Source organism: Macrobrachium nipponense, chromosome 3, assembly GCF_015104395.2.
Source record: "Macrobrachium nipponense isolate FS-2020 chromosome 3, ASM1510439v2, whole genome shotgun sequence".
Classification (NCBI taxonomy): domain Eukaryota; kingdom Metazoa; phylum Arthropoda; class Malacostraca; order Decapoda; family Palaemonidae; genus Macrobrachium; species Macrobrachium nipponense.
This window is the reverse complement of record NC_087202.1, coordinates 121,400,481-121,421,931: the sequence shown is the minus strand read 5'-3', so window position 1 is coordinate 121,421,931 and position 21,451 is coordinate 121,400,481. Positions and strand designations below refer to the sequence as shown.

At 41.6% G+C, this 21,451-nt stretch overlaps 1 protein-coding gene across 1 annotated transcript in view; it reads left to right on the top strand.

Moving 5' to 3' along the window:
• The window catches only part of LOC135222013 (exportin-7-like), a 364,750-nt gene that overhangs the window by 56,595 nt on the left and 286,704 nt on the right, over positions 1–21,451 (top strand). Inside the window, exons 8-10 of the mRNA XM_064260138.1 lie at positions 12,022–12,171; positions 12,413–12,566; positions 15,205–15,310. Of these exons, the coding sequence (XP_064116208.1) occupies positions 12,022–12,171; positions 12,413–12,566; positions 15,205–15,310 (410 nt within the window). The remainder of the gene's footprint in view (positions 1–12,021; positions 12,172–12,412; positions 12,567–15,204; positions 15,311–21,451) is intronic.

Here is a 21,451-nt window from a genome sequence, read left to right as displayed (position 1 = left end):
TTTTGAGATACAACAGAAAATTTGCGAAAATACAAGCTTTGATATACAACGAAATATTTGAGATATGATTTTGCGATGAGTGTTAGTTGTATAGGCGACCGATAAATGGCGTTCAGTCTGTTTGTTTGTTGGTGCTGCATGTTAACACGTCGTTGTTTAGTTCGTTGTATTTGCGCCTATTTTTCGTGTTATTTTGTCTATTTTATTATTAACCATGGGTCTCAAAGCTAAAGACAAAGCAGTGATAAGAAAAACCAACCCAAAAGAAAATGATTTCGATGGAAGCAAACATGAAATTATAGCAAAGCATGAACGTGGCGTTCGTATCGTCGATTTGGCAAACGAGTATGGTCGAAATCCTTCTACAATATCCACGATCATCAAGCAGAAGGAAGCTATAAAAACCCCCGAGACCATTGTTGCCAAGCGTCTCTCTCCTCTCTATCTCTCTCTCGTCCTCTCTTCTCTCGATCTCTCTCTCTCTCTCTCTCTCTCTCTCTCTCTCTCTCTCTCTGCTCTGATCAAATTACGTACTGGATAATGTCTCTCTTTGGATACTTCGATTTTGCCAAATATTGAGGGCTACAAGAACAGTTGATTACTATTTACGTATCATATAGACTAATTAAAGTAAACGTATCTTTAATAGGCTTATATTATTAGTATCAACAAAACATTTACTGGCATGAGTCAGAGGCCGTTTAACGAAACGAAACACTTCTCTGTCCTTAACTCGGAGCGTCGGAAGACTCCTCCTCTCTCCTCTCTCTCTCTCTCGTCTCTCTCTCTCTCTCCTCTCTCTTCTCTCTCTCTCTCTCTCTCTCTCTCTCTCTGATCAAATTACTGGATAATGTCTCTCTTTGGATACTTGGAATTTGCGTTGTAATCTAACCAGAAACTTAGTTTTGTTATTATTACTGGAAACAAGCAATGATTTTGTACATGAACTTCCCTGACAGATATATACTTAGCTATAGTCTCCGACGTTCCCGACAAAATTTCAAATCTCGCGGCACACGCGACAGGTAGGTCAGGTGGTCTACCATTACCCGCCGCTGGGTGGCGGATGTACGAACCACTCCCGTAAGCTTGTCGATTTTTCTCTGTCGCGGGAACGATAACAACTGTTGTCGGTTCCTCTCGATAGTTTTCGATTCTCGCTTGCCTGGAGTTAATTTGGACTTCTTTTGGTGACGTATTCGCTTTGTTTTTGGCTTGGCATACGCTGATTGTGGACCGGTTTGATTTTGAGTTTGATTTTCTTTAACGATGTCTGATCTAGATTCGGTAGTTAAAACTTCGGTTTTGTTTAGGGTTTGCGTGAATGAAGGATGTAAGGTGAGGTTGCCGAAAGCTTCGGTAGACCCCCACGGTTTGCATGAAATGCAGGGGGAATGAATGTTCTTTTGCTAACCCTTGTAGTGAATGTAAGGGATTGAATGAAGAAGAATATAAGGCTCTCTCTTCTTATGTTAGGAAGTTGGACGTGATAGAGTGCGTAAGGCTTCCTCTAGAAGTTCTAGTGGATCTAGAATGAGTGAGTTGGATGTGGATCCTAATACTAACGTAGAATTAGAACCTTCTTCCCAAGTTTGCAGCCCCTGCTCCCCGCACCGAAGCCGAAGATTCGCCTTCGGAGGCGGCAGCTCTGAGAGCCACGATTCGTTCGATGGATCAAAAGATTCGTCAGTTGGAAGGTAAGGAGAGTGTTAGTGATCAGTGCAGTGTCCCCAGTGTTGTGGAGGGTGCGTCTGACCGGCTCTTAGTGCCTCTAGGCCTAGACCTCTTCCAGACTCCCAGTTCCAGTGGAGTAGGAAGTCGAAAGCCGCAAGAGGGCTAGGGAGAACCCCCACCGGTCAGGCGTCCCCTCGGCAGATCCTGAAGTACGCTCCCAGGCTGCCTCGGATCGCTACAAGAAGGAGCTACTACGCCAATGCTTCTCCTCTTCGGCGTCTCCCTCTCCGAAGAGAGGTTGGAACTCCCCGGATGCGTCGCGTCCGTTGAACCGTTGAAGAGGGCTTGGAAAGCTCCCTGCCAGTCCTTTGGCTTTCTTAGTCCGGAGGTTTTCCCGGAAGAATCGTCGGTGGAGGCGAAGAAACCCAAGAAATCCTGTGATCGTTCTTCTTCTCGCACTCCGCGCTCGGCGCCTGCTTCCGAGGAAGAACAGCAAGATTCGCCTACGAGAGTACTCGCGGGACTTCAAGCTCAGATCACGGCGCTAGCAGACTCTCTAGCAGTAGATCACGTAGGAAGAAGGACGTTTCTCTTCCGATCAAGAGATCTAGGCGCCGCTCTTCAGAGGATCGTTCTCGTTTTTAGGCGTTCTTCCTTATATGGGGAGTTTCGTATGAAGGTAGGGGCTCGCGTGAGCGCCCTCGCTCGCCTGGCTCTCTTTTCGACTTCAAGGCGCCAAACATCGGTAGGACGCTCTGTGGAGAAAGAAGTTTTTTCTCCAGATTGGATTCCCGCTTCCGGTAAGTGCACTGCACCTGCTCATCACGCTATTTCTTCAACTCCCTCGCGTGAGACTTCTCCTCAGCAGCCTCAAGATTCTAGAAGGCGCCCTTATGCAAGTAGGCGTTCTTCGTCCAGATGTCACTCTCCTCGAGTGTCGGATCGTGACTTCTCTCCTGACAGGCATCAAGAGTCTGGTAGGAGTCAGGTGCATGATAGACGGCCTACTGTTAGCCGCTCCCCGCAAGGTAGGCGCCAAGAGCCTACTGCACATCGATCTCCTAGTAGGCGCTCGCTCTTTTCTTTTAAGGCGTCATACTCCTGATTATTCTCTAGGGGCAGACAACAAGAGTCTTTCAAGCGCCCTTCTCCGTGTAGGCGCTCTCCCGCTTCTAGGCGCACTTCTCCGACCGTTTGTCTCTTGGTAGACAACAGGAATCTCGGAAGCGCCCTTCTCCAAGTAGGCGCTCATTAGCTTTGAGCGCCCTTCTCCTGAATGTTAACCCTCTTGTTAGACGTCATGAGTCTCGCAAGCAGCTTCTCCTAGTAGGCGCATTTCGCCTTCCAGTCGAACTTCCGTTGATCGTACGCAACTGGACAGGTATAGAGAGCCGCGCAAGTGCTCTGCTCTCGATAGGCGCTCTTCTCCTGGCAGCCGCTCGCCTCGGGATAGGCGCAAAGAGTATAGTAGGCGCTCGCCTCCTCGTAAACGCCCTGTGGATATTTCCGAGGATTCTCGGAGTAGAGCCCTACCTCTCCTTCGGCTGAGATTCGTCTACTTCGAAGAGGGAGTCTTATCGTAGACATCCCAGATCTTCTCTTCATTCTCCAGTGGATGTGAACTCTTCTAAGAGAGGGCGTTCTCCAACCTCTACCTAAACTCCAACTCCTACTAGGATCCTTCGTCACCTAAGGATCTTCCGCGCTCGCCTCGACAAGACGTCCTAGAAGGTTCGGATGAGGAACCGAACACTTCTGCTGCTGTGTCTTCTTACAAGAAGCTTACAGAGCTACTTTTGCAAGTTTTTGGGGATTCCCTTTCTCCTACGGCTCCTCCTTCTCCTCACTCACTTTTTTTCAAACGGCGAAGACAGCGAAGAGTTCTTCTTTTGTGAGGATGAAGCCAACTTTTTCTATGAAGAAGGCACTGAGGAGTTTTGGTTCCTGATGGCTTCCAAAGAAGAAGCGGGGAAAACGATGTTCGCTTTTCCTCCTTCGAAAAAGTTATCAGGACGCGCTGGTTTCTGTATGAAACAGGAGAGTCCTTAGGATTGGGTCTACCGTCTTCGGCTGATTCGGATTTTCGGCGCTGGTAGATTCGACAAGGAGAACTGCCCTTAACTCTGCTAAGACGACTTGGGCAATGAATGAATTGGGATCACATGCTCAAAGGCATGTTTAGAGTGCTAGAATAGGGGTATTTAACTTCCTTGATTGGTCGTTGGGAGTCCTAGCCAAGAAAATTGAAGTGCCAGAGTCAATTTCGCCAGAAGATCTTATGTGTGTTTTGTCTTGTTAATGGACAAATCGTAAGAGACGGAGCGAGTGAAATCGCCTCCCTGTATGGGGCCGGGTATCGTGAAGAAGAGGTCGGTTTTATTGTTCCTTCTTAACGAAGTCTGTCTCCCATGCCCAGAGGTCTTCTTTGCTGTTTTGCTCCTCTGTCTGCTAAGTTGTTCCCTAAACATCGAGTGCAGACATTTCAAGATCACTGTCGGCCAAAGCCACCCGGAGGACCTTTTGGCACAGTCGGCAAGAAAACCTCGCCCTCCCCCTTCCTTCCCTACCAAGACTAAGAAGGAAAAAGCAAGTGTTCGAGAACCCTTTCGAGGGGCGTCTTCATCGAGAGCCTCTACGTTTAGAGGTCGTTTTAGACCTTCAAGAAGGGGTAAGACTTTCGCCAAGTCTGTTAAAGCCCCAAATACTTGCAAAAGTCTTCAAAACAACGGTGGGCGCCAAACTCTTAGAGTTTGCAGAAGTCTGGGCCCAAAAAGGGGCGGATCCTTGGACCCTTTCTCTATTTTGAGGAGAGGTTACCTCATCCCTTTCCGTCGAAAGACCTCCCTTGACGACCATCCCAAGGGAACTGACGGCCAGGTACAGAGACCCCATCATGAATCAAGCTCTCCATCTAGCAGTAGATCAGATGCTGGAGAAGGGGGCTATCGAACTAGTGACAGACCATCATTCATCGGGTTCTACAACCGCCTTTTCCTAGTTCCGAAGTCCTCAGGGGGATGGAGACCGGTGTTTGGATGTAAGCGCCCTGAACTTCTTCGTAGAAAAGAGAAGTTCACGATGGAAACGCCTTCATCAGTGCTGGCAGCACTTCGTCCAGGGGACTGGATGGTTTCCTTGGATTTACAGGACGCTTACTTCCACGTACCGATCCATCCTTCCTCGAGGAAGTTTCTCAGATTCATGATGGGGGGGAAAATTTTTCAGTTCAGGGCTCTGTGTTTTCGGCCTCTCGACGGTCCCCCTCAAGTGTTCACGGGGGGATTTTTGAGGAATGTGGCTCAATGGCTTCATTTGAAAGGGGTGAGGGATCCATGTACCTCGACGATTGGCTAATAAGGGTCCAGATTCAGAAGATCGTTGTTTGAAGGACTTACAAGTAACTAGAATTGACGAAGGCTTTGGGACTTCTCGTCATTTTCAAGAAGTCGTCTCTAATTCCCGAGCTAGAGTGTGTGATCTCGGGATACAGATGAACCTCTCGAGTTTTTCGGCTTTTTTCCCTCGCAGGAAAGGATAGCCCGAGGATTCGAGAGGAGTAACAACCGGTTCTTAGGGAAAGAAGTATGCACAGTGAGGGAGTGGATGAGTCTGCTGGGGACGCTCTCCTCGCTGGAGCAATTCGTTTCCCTAGGAAGGTTGCACCTGAGACCGCTCCAATTCTTTCTTCATCGGAATTGGAGTCGTCGTTCTCAGGATTTGACGTTCTCCCTGTCGTTATCCCAGGTACATCAAGAAACATCTCTTATGGTGGACAGATCCCAACCTCTTTGCGAAGGGACTGTCTCTTCAATCACAGACCCCCAACCTGGTGTTGTTCTCCGACGCGTCGGACACGGGGTGGGGTGCAACTCTGGGAACCATCGAAGTGTCAGGTACCTGGGTGGGGACCAGGTAGCCTGGCACATCAACAGAAAGGAGTTGATGGCTGTGTGGTTGGCTCTGAAGGCTTTCGAGCCCAAAGTCAGAAGATCGTAGTGCAGGTCAACGCGGACAACACTACAGCTCTGGCATATATCAGGAAACCAGGGGGGGAGACGCATTCTTCTCCTGTACGAGACAGCAAGAGACCTTATTCTGTGGGCAGAAGAAAGAGGAATCAAGCTTCTCACCAGGTTCGTGCAGGGAGAAAGAATGTAAGAGCAGATCATCCTCAGCAGGAAAGATCAGGTCCTTCCCACAGAGTGGACCCTTCATCTGGATGTATGCCAGAGCCTGTGGAAGTTATGGGGCAGGCCACACATAGACCTCTTTGCCACGGCAAAGAACAAGAGGCTGGATCCTTACTGCTCTCCGATATCGGATCCAGAGGCATTAGCAATAGATGCTCTTCTTCTAGACTGAAACGGACTCGACGTCTACGCGTTTTCCCCCCTTCAAGATCCTGGGGCTAACCATCAAGAAGTTCGTAGAGTCCGATTCAACGAGAATGACCTTAATCGCTCCCTTTTTGGCCGGCCCAAGAATGGTTCACAGAGGTACTGGAATGGTGGTGGACCTTCCAAGATCGCTCCCGCTAAGGAGCGATCTACTCAGACAACCCCCCTTCCGACTTCCGAGGTACCAGACAAAATCTCCTCGCTCTCAGTCTGACTGGTTTCAGACTGTCCAAAGTTTGGTCAGAGCGAAGGCTTTTCAGACAGCTGCTAAAGCAATTCGCAAGAGCGAGTAGACCTTACCCACCTTGGGTTGTTACCCATCAAAGTGGGATGTCTTCAGACGTTGGTGCAAGAGGAAGAACATTTCCTCTTCCAGTACCTCTGTGACCCAAATTGCGGATTTCCTTATTTTCCTCAAAAGAAGAATGTCATCTGGTTGTGTCAACTATTAAGGGATAACCGCTAGTCATGTTTGGCGGCGGTATTTCGGCATAGAGGCTTAAATATATCCGATGATAAGGACCTGCATGATCTTATTAGATAATTTGAAAACCATTAAGCGTCCTCATGTAGTACCGAACTGGAATCTAGACGTAGTTCTACAATTCCTTGGATCGTCTAGATTCGAACCTCCTGGCTTAGCCTCTTCAAGGATCTGACGAAGAAGGCTATCTTCCTTTTGGCCCTAGCTACAGCTAAGAGAGTGAGTGAGCTCCAAGCTATTGAGGGCAATGTAGGGTTTAAGGAAGATTCTATGGTGTGTTCGTTTCTTCCAAGTTTCCTTGCAGAATGAAAACCCATCACGCCTTGGCCCAGGAGCTTTGAAGTTCGTAGTTTATCTTTTCTAGTAGGGGAAGAGCCTGAAAGAACTCTTTGCCCTATGAGAATTATGAAGTATTTCCTTAAGAGGAAGGAACAACTTAAGGCTAATCAAGATGTGCTTTGGTGCTCCGTAAAGGACCCCACTCGGCCCATGTCGAAGAATGCTCTTCCTTTTTTCTGAGAGCCTTATTACAGAGGCACATGTTGCCTGTAAGGAAGAACATTTTAGACTTCTGAAAGTGAAAGCTCACGAGGTGAGAGCCATCGCAACTTCGCTTGCATTCAGAAAAAAATATGTCTGTGCGGAACTTGATGGAGGCGACTTTTTGGAGATGCCAATTGGTTTTCGCAAACACACTACCTTCGTGATGTAAAAATCACATATGATAAATGCTTCGCCTGGGTCCTTTCGTATCGGCGGATTCGGTGCTGGGGCAGGGAGCTGAAACTTATCCTGTGTAAATTTTTTATATTTGGCTATATATTTTATATTGTTGTTTTTTGGTGTTCTGAAAGAGGTTGCAGGAGGCACCTCTTTTTTTGTCGTAATATTAACCCTTTGTATTTTGTTATTAGGTGGTCTGGTGGGTTTTGGCTCCTTGCGAGGTAGTGGTAAGGATCTGTTAGGTAAGCGGACAAGGTCCCTCTAACAGCATCCGACTTGGATTCTACCACAATAGGGGATCACATATCCCAGTGGTAGATCCGAGAGTCTTTCAGCATCAGGGTCACGTCCCTAGCTGTAGCTCTCCAGGCAATGCAGACTCAGAGATAGTATCTATGAAGTCTTCATCCTGAAAAGGTGAGAACCAAGGTTTTTATATCCTACAACATTAGTTGTTTCCCGTCTTACCTGTATTATTGAGCTGTCTCTTACCCTCCACCAAGGGTGCCAATCAGCTAAGTATATATCTGTAGGAAGTTCATGTACAAAAAAAATGATATGTTAAACTACAATAAAGTTTTGTACATACTTACCTGGCAGATATATACTGATTAATGGCCCCCCACCAGCCTCCCCTCAGGAGACAGGTGGAAGAGAAAAAATCTGACAAGCTTACGGGAGTGGTTCGTACATCCGCCACCCAGCGCGGGTAAGGTAGACCACCTGACCTACCTGTCGCGTGTGCCGTGAGATTTGAAATTCTGTCGGGAAACGTCTGAGACTATAGCTAAGTATATATTCTGCCAGGTAAGTATGTACAAACTTTATTGTAGTTTAACAATATCATTTTTTTTTCATTATTTGCGCTTTTGGACTGTTATATGTAAACTGTATGTATTCATTCGCTCGGAAACTAGTTCCGCATATGAGGCGTCACTAAAAAACATAGAAAAATACAACATAAAAAGTGTTCGAAAATCATCATAATCTCAAAATTTTTGTTGTAATCTAACCAGAAACTTATTTTTTATTAATATACTGTGCTAAACTATAAAGGATTTTTATCATAGTATGCGTTTTTTTAAAGCGTCGTTAACTCGGAGCGTCGGAAGCGTCAGCGTCGTAACCTCGGAACAAGCGTCGTAACCAGGACGGATTTTTTCCATTGAATATTTAAGAAAAAGCGTCGTAACCTCGGAACGTCGTAAGCCGGAACCGTCGTAACCCGGGGACCGCCTGTACTTGTTCAGTTTGTCGCAGTTGGTCGGTTGAACAAAGGAAGAAGTTTTATGGGAAAGGAAACACCGCCATCTTTGGATGGTCAAGCGTCTTCAGCTTCTTTTGTATCGGCTATACATCAGCCTGCTCCTTACGTTTCACATGTTTCTTCACCTGGTTTTGATGTTTCCCATACTACTATAGTTTCTTCTAACGATTCGTTATTGGAAACACCAGGAGGGGTTTTGGGAAATTTTGTACGTAATTACGCTCCTTCATTCCCGGCAGGAAGAGGGGGAGCATCTCCATCTTTGTCCCAGCTCTCAGCCCCTGATGCACAGAGGATGGAAGGAATGTGGTCAGCGTTAGCCTTATCAGGCGTACCAACCTTGGAGCAGTTGTTATCCCACTATATGATGTCATGCTTCCCTCCGGGTCCTTCGACTATGAGTACCTTGGATCCACCTTGTCTGAAATTTATGGGGACAACTCCATGGCAATGGCAATGACGTCAATGTTTCCGGCGGTGCAGAATTTTGGAAACGGTTTTGCAGCACATTGTGATGTCACAACCAACGCCATCAGTGATGTCACAGACTGACATCACAGCGTACGGCCTCTTTCACATCCTCGTTGCCTTCGAATACATATAGCGTTGTGAAGAAATTGCAAACTTTAGGGGAGAAAATAGATAAAGACAAAAGGAAAAGACGTTAATCGTTGTCGTCTTCTTTGTCTTCTCCTAGTTCAACGTCATTGCAAAGCTTGATGACGTCACCGCGTGCATCAGTCAAGTGTAGGAGGATAAGGAACTTCGTGACTGATCCTTGAGTCAAGAGAAGAAGATTAACCCTTAAACGCTGATTGGACGTATTAAACGTCGACGAAAATCGTCTTGTCGGGTGCTGAACCGACGTATGGTACATCGACGCAAAATAGTTTTTGTAAAAATTCGTAGAAAAATAGTTATAGGCCTACTATGCAAAAACTTTTGAATCACACGCCTTGAGGGATGCTGGGAGCTCACGGATCAAGCTAATGTTTTGTTTACAGGTGTTACCCAGGCGCGCAACCGCGAATTTCTTTCTTCTCGCACTAAAAAGCATCAGCGACATCTCGGAAATTATTTCGTCACTTTGACATAATTTTTGCACCATTTTATATTAGCCATTACTTAGAGTTTTATATATGAAAATGTGTGCAATTTCATGTAGAATACAACCATAAACAACTCATGGTTGTAGCTTTTATCAGTTTTGAAATATTTTCATATAAATAACGTTGAGTGCCAAAATTTCAACCTTCGGTCAACTTTGACTCTAGCGAAATGGTCGAAAAACGCAATTGTAAGCTAAAACTCTTATATTCTAGTAATATTCAATCATTTAACTTCATTTTACAACAAATTGGAAGTCTCTAGCACAATATTTTGATTTATGGTGAATTTATGAAAAAAACATTTTCCTTACATCCGCGTGGTAACTTCCGAAAAAATCAGGAATTTTTTCGTCCGATTGTTGTAATGTTTGCACCGTTTTATATAAGCTGTGGCATAAGGTTTTATATATGGAAATGTGTGCAATTTCATGTAGAATACATAAAAAACAACCCATGGTTGTAGCTTTTATCAGTTTTGAAATATTTTCATATAAATAATGATAAGTGCCAAAATATCAACCTTCGGTCAACTTTGACTCTACCGAAATGGTCGAAAAATGCAATTGTAAGCTAAAACTCTTACATTATAGTTAAAGATTCAATCATTTACCCGTTTATTTGCAAACGGAATGGAAAGTCTCTAGCAACCAATATTTTTGTGATTTATGGTTGAATTATGAAAAAAACAAAGGTTTTCCTTACGTTACCGTGCTGCAATAAACTCGTTCTGAAAAAAATCAGAAAGTTTTTCGTCCGATTGTCGTAATGTTTACACCGTTTTATATTAGCCGTTACATAAAGTTTTATATATGAAAATGTGTGCAATTTTATGTAGAATACAACTAAAAACAACCCATGGTTTTAGCTTTTATCAGTTTTGAAATATTTTCATATAAATAACGATTAATAGAAAAAATTCAACCTTCGGTCAACTTTAACTCGACCGAAATGGTCGAAAACTGCAATTGTAAGCTACAACACTTACAGTCTGATATGCTTAAGTTTCAAATGCATCCTCTATTTTACCTGCTGTAGGTCATGGAATGCAAACATGAATTGGCATGGGTATAGGCCACTTGGACCTGTCAGGAAGTCTGGTGCTGGCCTTGGGCTGTGGCAAGAGGGTAAGGTTGTTGAGTATGTCTGGGCAACACCCACTCTTCTGGTTGTGGGTCATTGCTCTATCTCTCAGGCTCTGGCAATAGGGCCCCAGGATCTTTTTATATAGTTTATGCAATACCCTTTTTCCTTTATCTCAGTGGAGGGACTTTTTAAGTTCACTGCTGATTCTTTGGGGCTTGAGGGCCTTATTCATCCATGTTGCAGCGGACTGAACTGGGCTAATGTTTTTGCAAGAGGCAGCCTGCCACCATTTGGCAATGTCCCACAAACTGACTCTGGGGTTCTCTTCAACACTGGCATGTGGGATGCTGGAGATTACAGACTCGTCACGTGTTGGGTTGTAGTATTTGTTAACCCCCATTTCTTTGTAGCTTGTGCTGTTGGCTTGACATTTCAATGGAAATAAATATCCGAGGACACAAGTGCTAGCCTCATGTAGGTGGACTTGGTAGTCCGCAGCGTGTTGAATAGCCTCCTCCTAGCATGGCTTGTGGAAGAGATGTCTTGATCTTTCTATGAAGAAAGAACTTGGATTTGGTTACCAAGACTTCCATCCAGGCATCATTATGGTTTGATCTGTGATTGAATTAGTTGGTGGACTGCTTTGAATTAGTTGGTGGACTTTGCCTTCTTTGGTGTGCTCTGAAGAGGACAAGCCAAAGTTTAGGAGGCTTTTGGATCTTGGGAAGGGTGTGATCCTCCTCCTGTATAATTTGGAAAACCTGTACAGGCAGTCTCTAGTTTTGGGGTGGGTGGGTGTGTGTTTCCATTCTCGGCAGGGTGCTGATAAGTTATGAAGACCGCCATTAACCAAAACTCAGTGAATTATGGTACTGAGCTTTGGCTAATAGCGCCGATAACCGCTGAATGGCACCTCTGTTACACGTGTTATGGGGACATAACTATCATTGGCACCTTATGGCGCTGATAACTGAAACTTGGCCCTTTATGGCGCCATATATCACCAATTTTTATGGCGCAAACCGGATCGTCAGTAAGAGAGTCCGCCGAAAACCAGGGACTGCCTGTATTTTGGAAGAACAATATCTCGTGCCACCTGTCAAACTGTACCTTGTTCCAGATTCTTCTGAGGAAGCCTCTGGGCTGAAGATGCATTGGTTTTGTTAAACTAATAGTTGTTTGTAGTAAAATTGAGGTTGACTTTTCATGAAATGATAGCAAAATACATCAAAACACCTTGACTGTTGCTTTTGAATATTATTGAAGAAAGAATTTCCTTTTCAGGCAACAGAACCACACCTTTTAGAGACCTATACACCTGAAGTTGTGCGTGCCTATGTTTCATCTCGATTAGAAAGTGTTAGTGTGGTGCTTCGAGATGGCTTAGATGATCCTCTGGATGATGTTACTGTCATTCAACAACAATTAGATCAGGTATGTGGTGTCAAGTAATAGTGCTCTAAAGTAGTGTTTGTACCAAAGAACTACGGTTATTGGGGTGTATATATACATGTTTGTTTCTTGCATCTTTTAAATATTTTAGTTTTACTTTCAGGCCAAATTAATTTCATCTTTTACTGACATTATAGTCTAAAGTGAATTACTGTTTTCATTGAAATTGTTTGTTTATCGTGTTAAGTTTCTGTTTATAATTGTAACCATTAATTTTCTTCAGCTGTCAACCATTGGTCGCTGTGAGTATGCAAAAACCTGTGCGCTGTTGGTGCAGTTGTTTGAACAGACGGCACAACGCTATCAAGAACTCATATCTGCTCGTATGAATAATAGATCTCAACAGCACACTATAGAAGAAATAGCTATATTAGAAGGTAAGTCTTTTTGTCTAGATAATGTGTCAGAAACTTCAGCTAAAAAAAAAAATCGTTCTTCAAAAATATAGGAAATGTTTAAGGGGTGAATGTCATTCAATTTGCTGTTGGATATTCACCTTCACAGGTCTGGATAAATGCACATACATAACAATACCCTGAGACTGGGAAAACTTTGAAGACTTATAAGAATGCACTAATTATAGCAAGGTTGTAGTTTTTTTTTTTTTTTTTTTTTTTTTTTTTTTTTTTTTGTAAAGATAAGAACCCAAAATCAGCAACAATCATTGATTGTATTTATGGACCAATGTTTACTATATGTACTGGGATGGGGAGAAATGCTTAGTGAATTATATATTATATATATTTTTTCAAATGTTACCTTGCAAAATGGCAATTAAGGCTGAGATACTATTACAAGATAATAAGTAAAACCAGCAACAGTCCCTTAGCATATTTATAGGCAAATACAGTGAACTCCCCATTTTCACATTTTCAAAATTGGCAAACTTGCCTATTTGCAGATTTTTACTGTTGAGTCTATAAATTAATTGCGAAAAATTCTGCAATTCACTAATTAGTGTACTTTGATGCGTCACATCACTAGGTACTGAACCTGGTCAGTGGCCTCATATACGCATGAGTTGCCAGAGGGTACGGATTCCTTACTTTACTATCTTTGATTTTTTAACTGGTTTCCAGGGGGTGCAAGAAGGTTATCTTATTGTTAAGATCTCAGGAATATTAGCTGTGAAAAATACAAATTGATTAAAAATTTGTTGTTTTTATTCTGTTGAGAGAAAAATGTGAGCTACCTTAGTTCTCTAAGAACCATAATCATTGAACCAATCCTTCTCCAGGGTCTATTGCTTAACAGGAGTGCTATCTGTAGCCACTGCCTCTTACTGTTGAATTGAACTGTACGGGCTATCAGTAGAAATGGTGTTCATTTAAAGACGTTTGTTCCGATACGTAATACAAACCCTCGGTCCTTTAACATATGGACTGGTTAAAGGACCTTAGGTTTGTATAGTTACGAAAAATACAATTTACGACAAATTGTGATATTAATTAGTTTGTGCTGGACTGTCTGACAAACAGCCTCACCGACAGTTGAATAGAAACAAAACAACAGATGAGGTGGAACTCCCTCGTGATGTTAGAAGTGCCTACAAGCAAAGAGGCCTTATGTTTGTTAATCAATAATTATTTAGTGCATTGGCTCCACCCATATTTGCTAGTAAAGCATATGTAAAGTGAGAAATTTATGACTGGTACGTGGGAATTGGTTTTGAACTTTTTATTGTTACGTATCAGGGCCGTGTATAAACTGAATATGTAAACGGGAAATATTATATGGAAATGCAAAGTAACTGGATTTTAACTTACCTTAAAAAAGGGGGGTTTTGGTATTATTATTTTTAGAAAAAGAGGTTGCCAGGAAACTCGGCTAATTACTTTACATACATTTATTTACAAGAGGCCATTGAATGGCCTGGGAACAGTAAATGCAACTTTTCCGCATGTGGGCCAAATCTATCTCACAATAAGGAAAAGCTGGCCATAAACAGATGTGTAACAAGGCTGGTTTCCAAAAGGGATCATTGTGATCTTGGTTACTGTAAGGAAGCACTTGTGATCGAGACAGGACACGGACTCAGCGAATCTGGAAAAGGGGTTCCAGATTAACACAGTGTAAAATAAAGACTTCTTGCCCAAATTTACAGTTACTCACATTGTCTAACACACTGGGGAGGAACTCTAATGTTAAATGAAATATTCAATGAAAATTTAAACTTGAGACAGGTCACGTGCAGCATGTGGCCCGATGGGGACAAAAGGAAATTCAATCGAGAAGTGATAAAGGAGGAGTTTTGAAAATGGAAATTAGCAAGAGTCATCTTGGAGATACAAGGCTGGTTGGATTTGCACTTTCTAGATGTACTTTTAATCCTGGAGTCTTGAACATGTGTCTGATATGTGAAGGGGGCCCGGCGCCAACCAGTGTAGGGCTACACAAAGGGCTGACTTCTGTAGGTCAGTCGGAGGAGAGGACTCATCTGTCCTCTTGGAGATTCTGGCCTGGACTGGGGAGATGAGGTTGTTTTTCAAAATGGCCTGAGCTGCACCTATTGCCTCCGGCAGTCTCTGCAAGATGCAAAACACCTAGCAAGTATGGAAAGGAAAAAGAGGTCTTATGTTAAGGATTCCTGAAGCCCACATCGAGGCCTATCTCATCCTGGCCTGCCTCTCTTACTTTAAGCCAAAGCCTAAGCGGACATTCTGGTCTATCTGCTTGCCTCGTGTCTCCCTCCCAAAGTTAATTAAGGGAGAAAATGGCTGCTCTTTTAGCAATCGATATTTAACTAAATGCTGGGTAGACGAGGCGATAATAAATGTAATAATATCTACAGCATTTAAATTATTTAGCCGAAATATTTTGCCATGTAATTATGGATAATTACAGGGATAAGTTTTTACTATTGTAGAAAGGAATATTGTATAGATACTGAAGAATGTAGTTACCTCCTCCAAAAATATAATAGGAATACATCTGAGTGAAGGCATATTAGTTATGTACACCTTTTAAGTAATTTTAAGAATTTTCTTTTACCTTCTAGTTTTTCTTTATATTTAGGTCAGCTAACGTGGCTGGTGTACATGATTGGCTCAGCTATAGGAGGACGTGTGTCATTCAATACTAGTGATGATCATGATGCAATGGATGGAGAACTTGTTTGTAGGTAAGTTTTTATGTGTGTGTACATATGTATAAGTCTTGAATTGGGCTAACAAGCAATGATTATACTTGTCACATCTAAGTAAGTAACTAGGATGCAGGTGGTACACCACCTTAATTCAAAACAATGGGAAGCCATTTTTCAAATTACAAACATCATATCAACATAAGACTGGGATTGTCTGTCTTTTCTTCAAGGATGGTTGCCAAAATTAGACTTTTTCTAAGGGATGTGTTGAATATTTGCAATTGCCTTGTTAAAAATCTTCTTGTAGGGTGGTTCATTATCTTTAACTTTGTTTGGGTGTTGGGTTAATGAACAAAGGTACTTCCTCCTGTGTCGTTGCTGTTAACAGCTCCCTTGACTTATCCACTTTTTCTAACTTCCTCCAGTACTATGCAAAGCCCATTTAGTATGCAATGATAGACCTGATCATGGCTGGCAATTTCAAATTTCAGCAAATAAACGAACATCTGTTGATGGCATTCAGTGAAAAGTAAACTAGAGCATAGAGAGAATAAGTGTAAGAGTCTGTCGGTTATGGGAAAATTAGATTTAGGGTTTGTGATTACTTTGTGATGAAGAGCTAGATAGTAAGTGATATAGAACTACCAGTGGTAAGACACAAAACTAGTATATTGAAGTTTTTTGCTCCCTAATAACTGTTACATTAAGAATGATTTGAATACATACTGCTGAATACTCTGATTTTCTAATAATTCTTTATACAGTCCACCTTGGGATCAGGCCACTGCCGGACCACAGAAAATCCCGAAATATAGAATACATCCCTAAAAAATTAAGCCTGTGGGCAAACATAGGCTTGCAACGTAATTCCACTTACACATAACCTAGTTTCCGACTTAGCCTACTACTAGTCTACTTTTTGACACTGCTTTTTATAATTTTATTATTCATATATTTTAATTTTATCATTTTATAACTACTACCGTACAGGCGGCCCACGTTTAACGGTAAAATCGCTTGGCGCCGAATTGGTTTTATGGCTGGTGTAGAAAATATTCATTAAAAAAAAAAAAGGTATTATAAGGTATTTTTACAGCCCAATTTTCGGTTAACAGTGCCATTAGCGCCGTTATGTCTAGCGAGTACAGGCGGCCCTCGGTTAGCGGCAGGGGTTCCGTTCCTGGCCGCCGACGCCAAGCGATTTTCGACGCTGAGCGATTTTAAAGCCTACGGCCGCCGCACACCTTCTTTCGAAACTAGACCAGTCAAAGGCGCCGTAATCCCACAACGGCGCAATAAGTAAAATTATATTTATGCAGTATAGTACTATAGAATTTACTGTACAGTCATGTGGGTGTCTAGAGTATGTAAAGATATAATAAAGTTTATACAGTGTACAGGTAGCTGTAGTGTTCAGGTTACGATCATTAGTCTTACGATAGTCCGATTTTATGTGATCAAATTACAATGGCCTAACTTTATCCATCTTCTAGTTACATAAGTTCAATAACAGCAAAAGAGAATGATGAAAGTATGGTTTAAACGTTATACAGCCATGAACAACTGAACGTGTACAGCCATGAACAACTGAACGAGAAACGATTTTTTTTTTTCTAAGTACAACCGAACTGGATAACATCTGTTTGGCTTGTTTTTCGATCATCATACTACAGTGCAACATTGCCGTATTTGTTATAAATGGCGTTATGTATAGAATAGAACTGAGATATCTTAATGTAATAACTTTATTCGCTATAGATCAGAGATCAATATAGATTAAAGATCAATCGGGAAATATACCGTTAAATTTAAACCTAGTTATTAACAGAAGCTGAGAAAACTGTTCAAGCTGCTAATGACATTATCGTACATCGGCAACAAGGATAAAACTCAGTAAACGTCTGCCATCACACACAACTTGTAGATAGAAATTGGGATAAAATAATTTTAATCAAAACTACTGTGCGTGAAAGAACACATTTTACTGTTGGTTTCACGCCGATATAAGATAATAATAAAGTTCGTATTACGATGATATAAAGGATTACTGCGAACGGAATCACGTAATTTTTTACACAATAAACATGCTACCAACGTAATCTGTTAACGAAAAAAATAGTAGTTCACATTCACAACGAGACATATTCAATAAATATTTCCACCTAAAAACACGCTGTATAAGGAAAAATAACTTTGTCTCATATAAGTCAAGTATATAGATATTCGTTTATGCTAACTAGAAGCAAGAGCATTCGCTCAGAATTGCGTTATGGTGAAACAAACTCGTATTCATCAGCTGATTTCAAAACCACAACATTGGCCACTACTCCGCGGAATACTGGGCTTAAGTTTGCCTGTAGTATTTTAAAATTTTATACAATAATATGAGAATACAGTAATACTTGGGTTACGAATTTAATCCGTTCCAGAACCTGCTTCGTAACCTAAAAAATTCGTAACCCAAATGGATTTTCCCATAAGAATGTTATAAAAAGCAAATAATGCGTTCCACCCGACCATGAATGACCATTTCAATTCATATTTTTCCATTTATTTTTGTTCACTAAGGTTGAAAACATTCGTGTAGGAATTACATAAAATTATAAAATTGAAGAATGAAATTAAATATAACCTAGATTTAATATGCATGCACAGTAAAACCTGAACTTTACCTTTGGCGTGTGTGGCTGCTGGATTGAGCGGAGACGGGAGGAGGCAAGGTGTGAGGAGGAGAGGGTTAGGGCTTTGGGGGGGGGGGGGAAATCTCCTCCGTTAACACTCTGGAAGACTTTCTGGTTCTTTCTCTAGAGAGCACCGTTCACTACGATCACTAATTTTTACGCTTACGCGACACTATTGTTGTCTTTCACAATTTGAAAAAATATTTTTCTATGAGCAAATTTTCTACATCGTCGAGAATATAATGCCATTGTTTTCGTCAATACTGTGACACCTTTTGATGCTTTACTGGCTTTAATTTCTTCCTTTTTCTTCAATAGTGCAGATCGTTGAATGCGACCGCTTGAAGAATGCTGCAGTGTCTTTCACGTCGCTCGCCTTTATCATGCATTTGGATAATTTCCTTATCTTCATTTCGACTGTAATTATCTCCTTCTTTTCTTATGCTTTCCTTCTTGCTGCTTGCCTTCGTCATCTTGGGAGCCATTGTCTTTAGTATTTGGGTAATAGTAATGTATAAGCACTATCACGGAAAAACACAAACACGTGCGCAAATCACTAAGCAAATTTGAGAGCGTATCACGGACAGATGTGTTTCAATCTTACCGCCAGCGAGATAGTGAAAGAGTTATGGTTTAAAAATGGTCAAGGGATGCGTAGGAGGGAAGTCACGTGACCCTCGTTAAGCTTTGGCCAAAAAAAATGCGTTCGCAGATCCCACGCTCATCCGATGTAAACAAAGCAGGCGTTAAGTTTTGGCCGAAAAAAATGCGTTCGCAGATCCCACGCTCATCCGATGTAAACAAAGCAGGCGGCTCCCATGATGGAAATTCGCGCATTCGTATTCCAAGTGAAATTCGTATTCCAGAATGAGGGGCGTCACTTCGTAAGTTTAAAAAAATTCGTATACTAATCGGTTCGTAACCCAAAGTATTACTGTACATACAATATTCTTGGATACAGTGAAATAATGTATAACTTTTTAAAAGGATTTATGGAAAAGATGCATAATTAATAAAATAACACAATGCATTTTTTTCGGACTGGCGACAAGAACGAACATGAAAAACCATCCCCTGACCACGTGGAGCGTAGTTACAAAGGCTGCCTTAATTTGTATCTTATTTCTGTACAAAAATGAAAATACCTTTACATAATGTATTTTCATACACATTTTAAACATAAAAAGCATAAACATTTGAAAAATCGACACATCGATCGCTAATTTGCACTCTTTTTAACTCTATATTTTCGGAAAGAGCGGCGTGGCATACAAGAACAAAACTTGAAAAAACATCGTAGTCGATAACTTGAAAGGGAGTTTTCAATAAAGCTGCCTTTTTATCATATTTTCTGCACAGAAATAAAAAATAACCCTATTCGTAATACATTTCATACACATTTTAAACATAAAAAGCATAAAACATTTATAAAATCGACACATCGATCGCTAATTTGCACTTTTTTAAATCTATATTTCAGGTAAGAGCGGCAGGCAGCGGCTTACAAGAAAGAACATGAAAAAATTATCGTATTTGATTAACGTGAAGGGCAGTTCAAAAGCTTGCCTTCATATTTCTGTACAGACATAAAAAAAATGCCTTTCACGTAATTCATTTTCATACACATTTTAAACAAAAGCATGAACATTTATGAATCGACACATCCATAGCTAAATTTGCAACTTGTGTAACTCGATATTTTCGGCATAGAACAGCGTCAGAGGCATATATTTTTACTCTAATACCTGTAATAACTCTCCATAAAATTTTGTTAATATAATTTGCATAACCTTTATGGTCTGAACGGCATTTCTACAAATGTATGAACTCGTTAGACAACGGTGCTAGCGGTGCTGTTTAACTGAAATTTGTTGCCGTAAAGATTCCTTTAAAAATGCCTTAATTTTTTGTAATGATATTTTTTGACCGACCGCCGTAAAACCGATTCGCCGTTGAGTGATTGCGCCGTTAACCGCGGGCCGCCTGTACTACATTTGTAATAAAACCGTTCAGACTATAAAGGTTATGCAAATGATATTAAAAATTTTTATTGAGAGTTATTACATAAAGTATTAGGGTACACTATATGCCCCTGACACTGTTCTATGTAAAAAATATAGAGTTAAATAAGTGCAATTTAATGTATGACACTTACCTGGCAGGTATATATACAGTAAACCTTGGGTTACGAATTTAATCCGTTCCAGAACCTGCTTTCGTAACCTAAAAAAATTCGTAACCTAAATGGATTTACCCATAAGAATGTTATAAAAAGCAAATAATGCGTTCCACCCGACCATGAATGACCATTTCAATTCATATTTTTCCATTTATTTTTGTTCACTAAGGTTGAAAATTTGTGTAGGAATTACATAAATACTAAATTGAAGAATGAAATTAATATAAAACACTAGATTTAATATGCATGCACAGTAAGTAAAACCTGAACTTTACCTTTGGCGAGTGTGGGCTGCTGGCTTGACGGAGACGGGAGGAGGGGAAGGGTGAGGAGGAGGGTTTAGGGATTGGGCTTGGGGGGGAAATCTCCCTCCGTGAACACTTCTGGAAGACTTTCTGGTTTCTTTCTCTAGAGAGCACCGTTCACTACGATCACTAATTTTACTCTTACGTGACACTGTGTCGTCTTTCACTTTTGAAAAAAAATATTTTTCTATGGAGGCTTGCTTTTGCCTGTTCTTTAAAATTTTATAGAATGACCCACCCCATTATCTATAAACAAATTTGTTGCACTATTACGAGCCTTTTCGCAAATGATGCTCTCACTTACGGAATCTCCTGCCAGCTGCTTCTCGTTTATCCAAACCATGAGCAAATTTTCTACATCGTCGAGAATATAAGGCCGTTGTTTCGTCAATACTGTGACACCTTTTGATGCTTTACTGGCTTTAATTTCTTCCTTTTTCTTCAAAATAGTGCAGATCGTTGATTGCGACCGCTTGAAGAATGCTGCAATGTCTTTTCATGCGCTCGCCTTTATCATGCATTTGGATAATTTCCTTCTTCATTTCGACTGTAATCATCTCCTTCTTTCTTATGCTTTCCTTCTTGCTGCTGCCTTCGTCATCTTGGGAGCCATTGTCTTTAGTATTTGGGTAATAGTAATGTATAAGCACTATCATGGAAACACAGCACGTGCGCAAATCACTAAGCAAATTTGAGAGCGTATCACGGACAGATGCGTTCAATCTTACCGCCAGCGAGATAGTGAAAAGAGTTATGGTTTAAAAAATGGTCAAGGATGCGTGGGGAGAGGGTCAACACGTGACCCTCGTTAAATTTTGGCTGAAAAAAAATGCTTCGCAGCATCCCACGCTCATCCGATGTCTGATGTAAAACAAAAGCAGGCGTTTAAGTTTTTGGCCGAAAAAATGCGTTCGCAGATCCCACGCTCATCCGATGTCCGATGTAAACAAAGCAGGCGGCCTCCCACGATGGAAATTCGCGCATTCGTATTCCAAGTGAAATTCGTATTCCA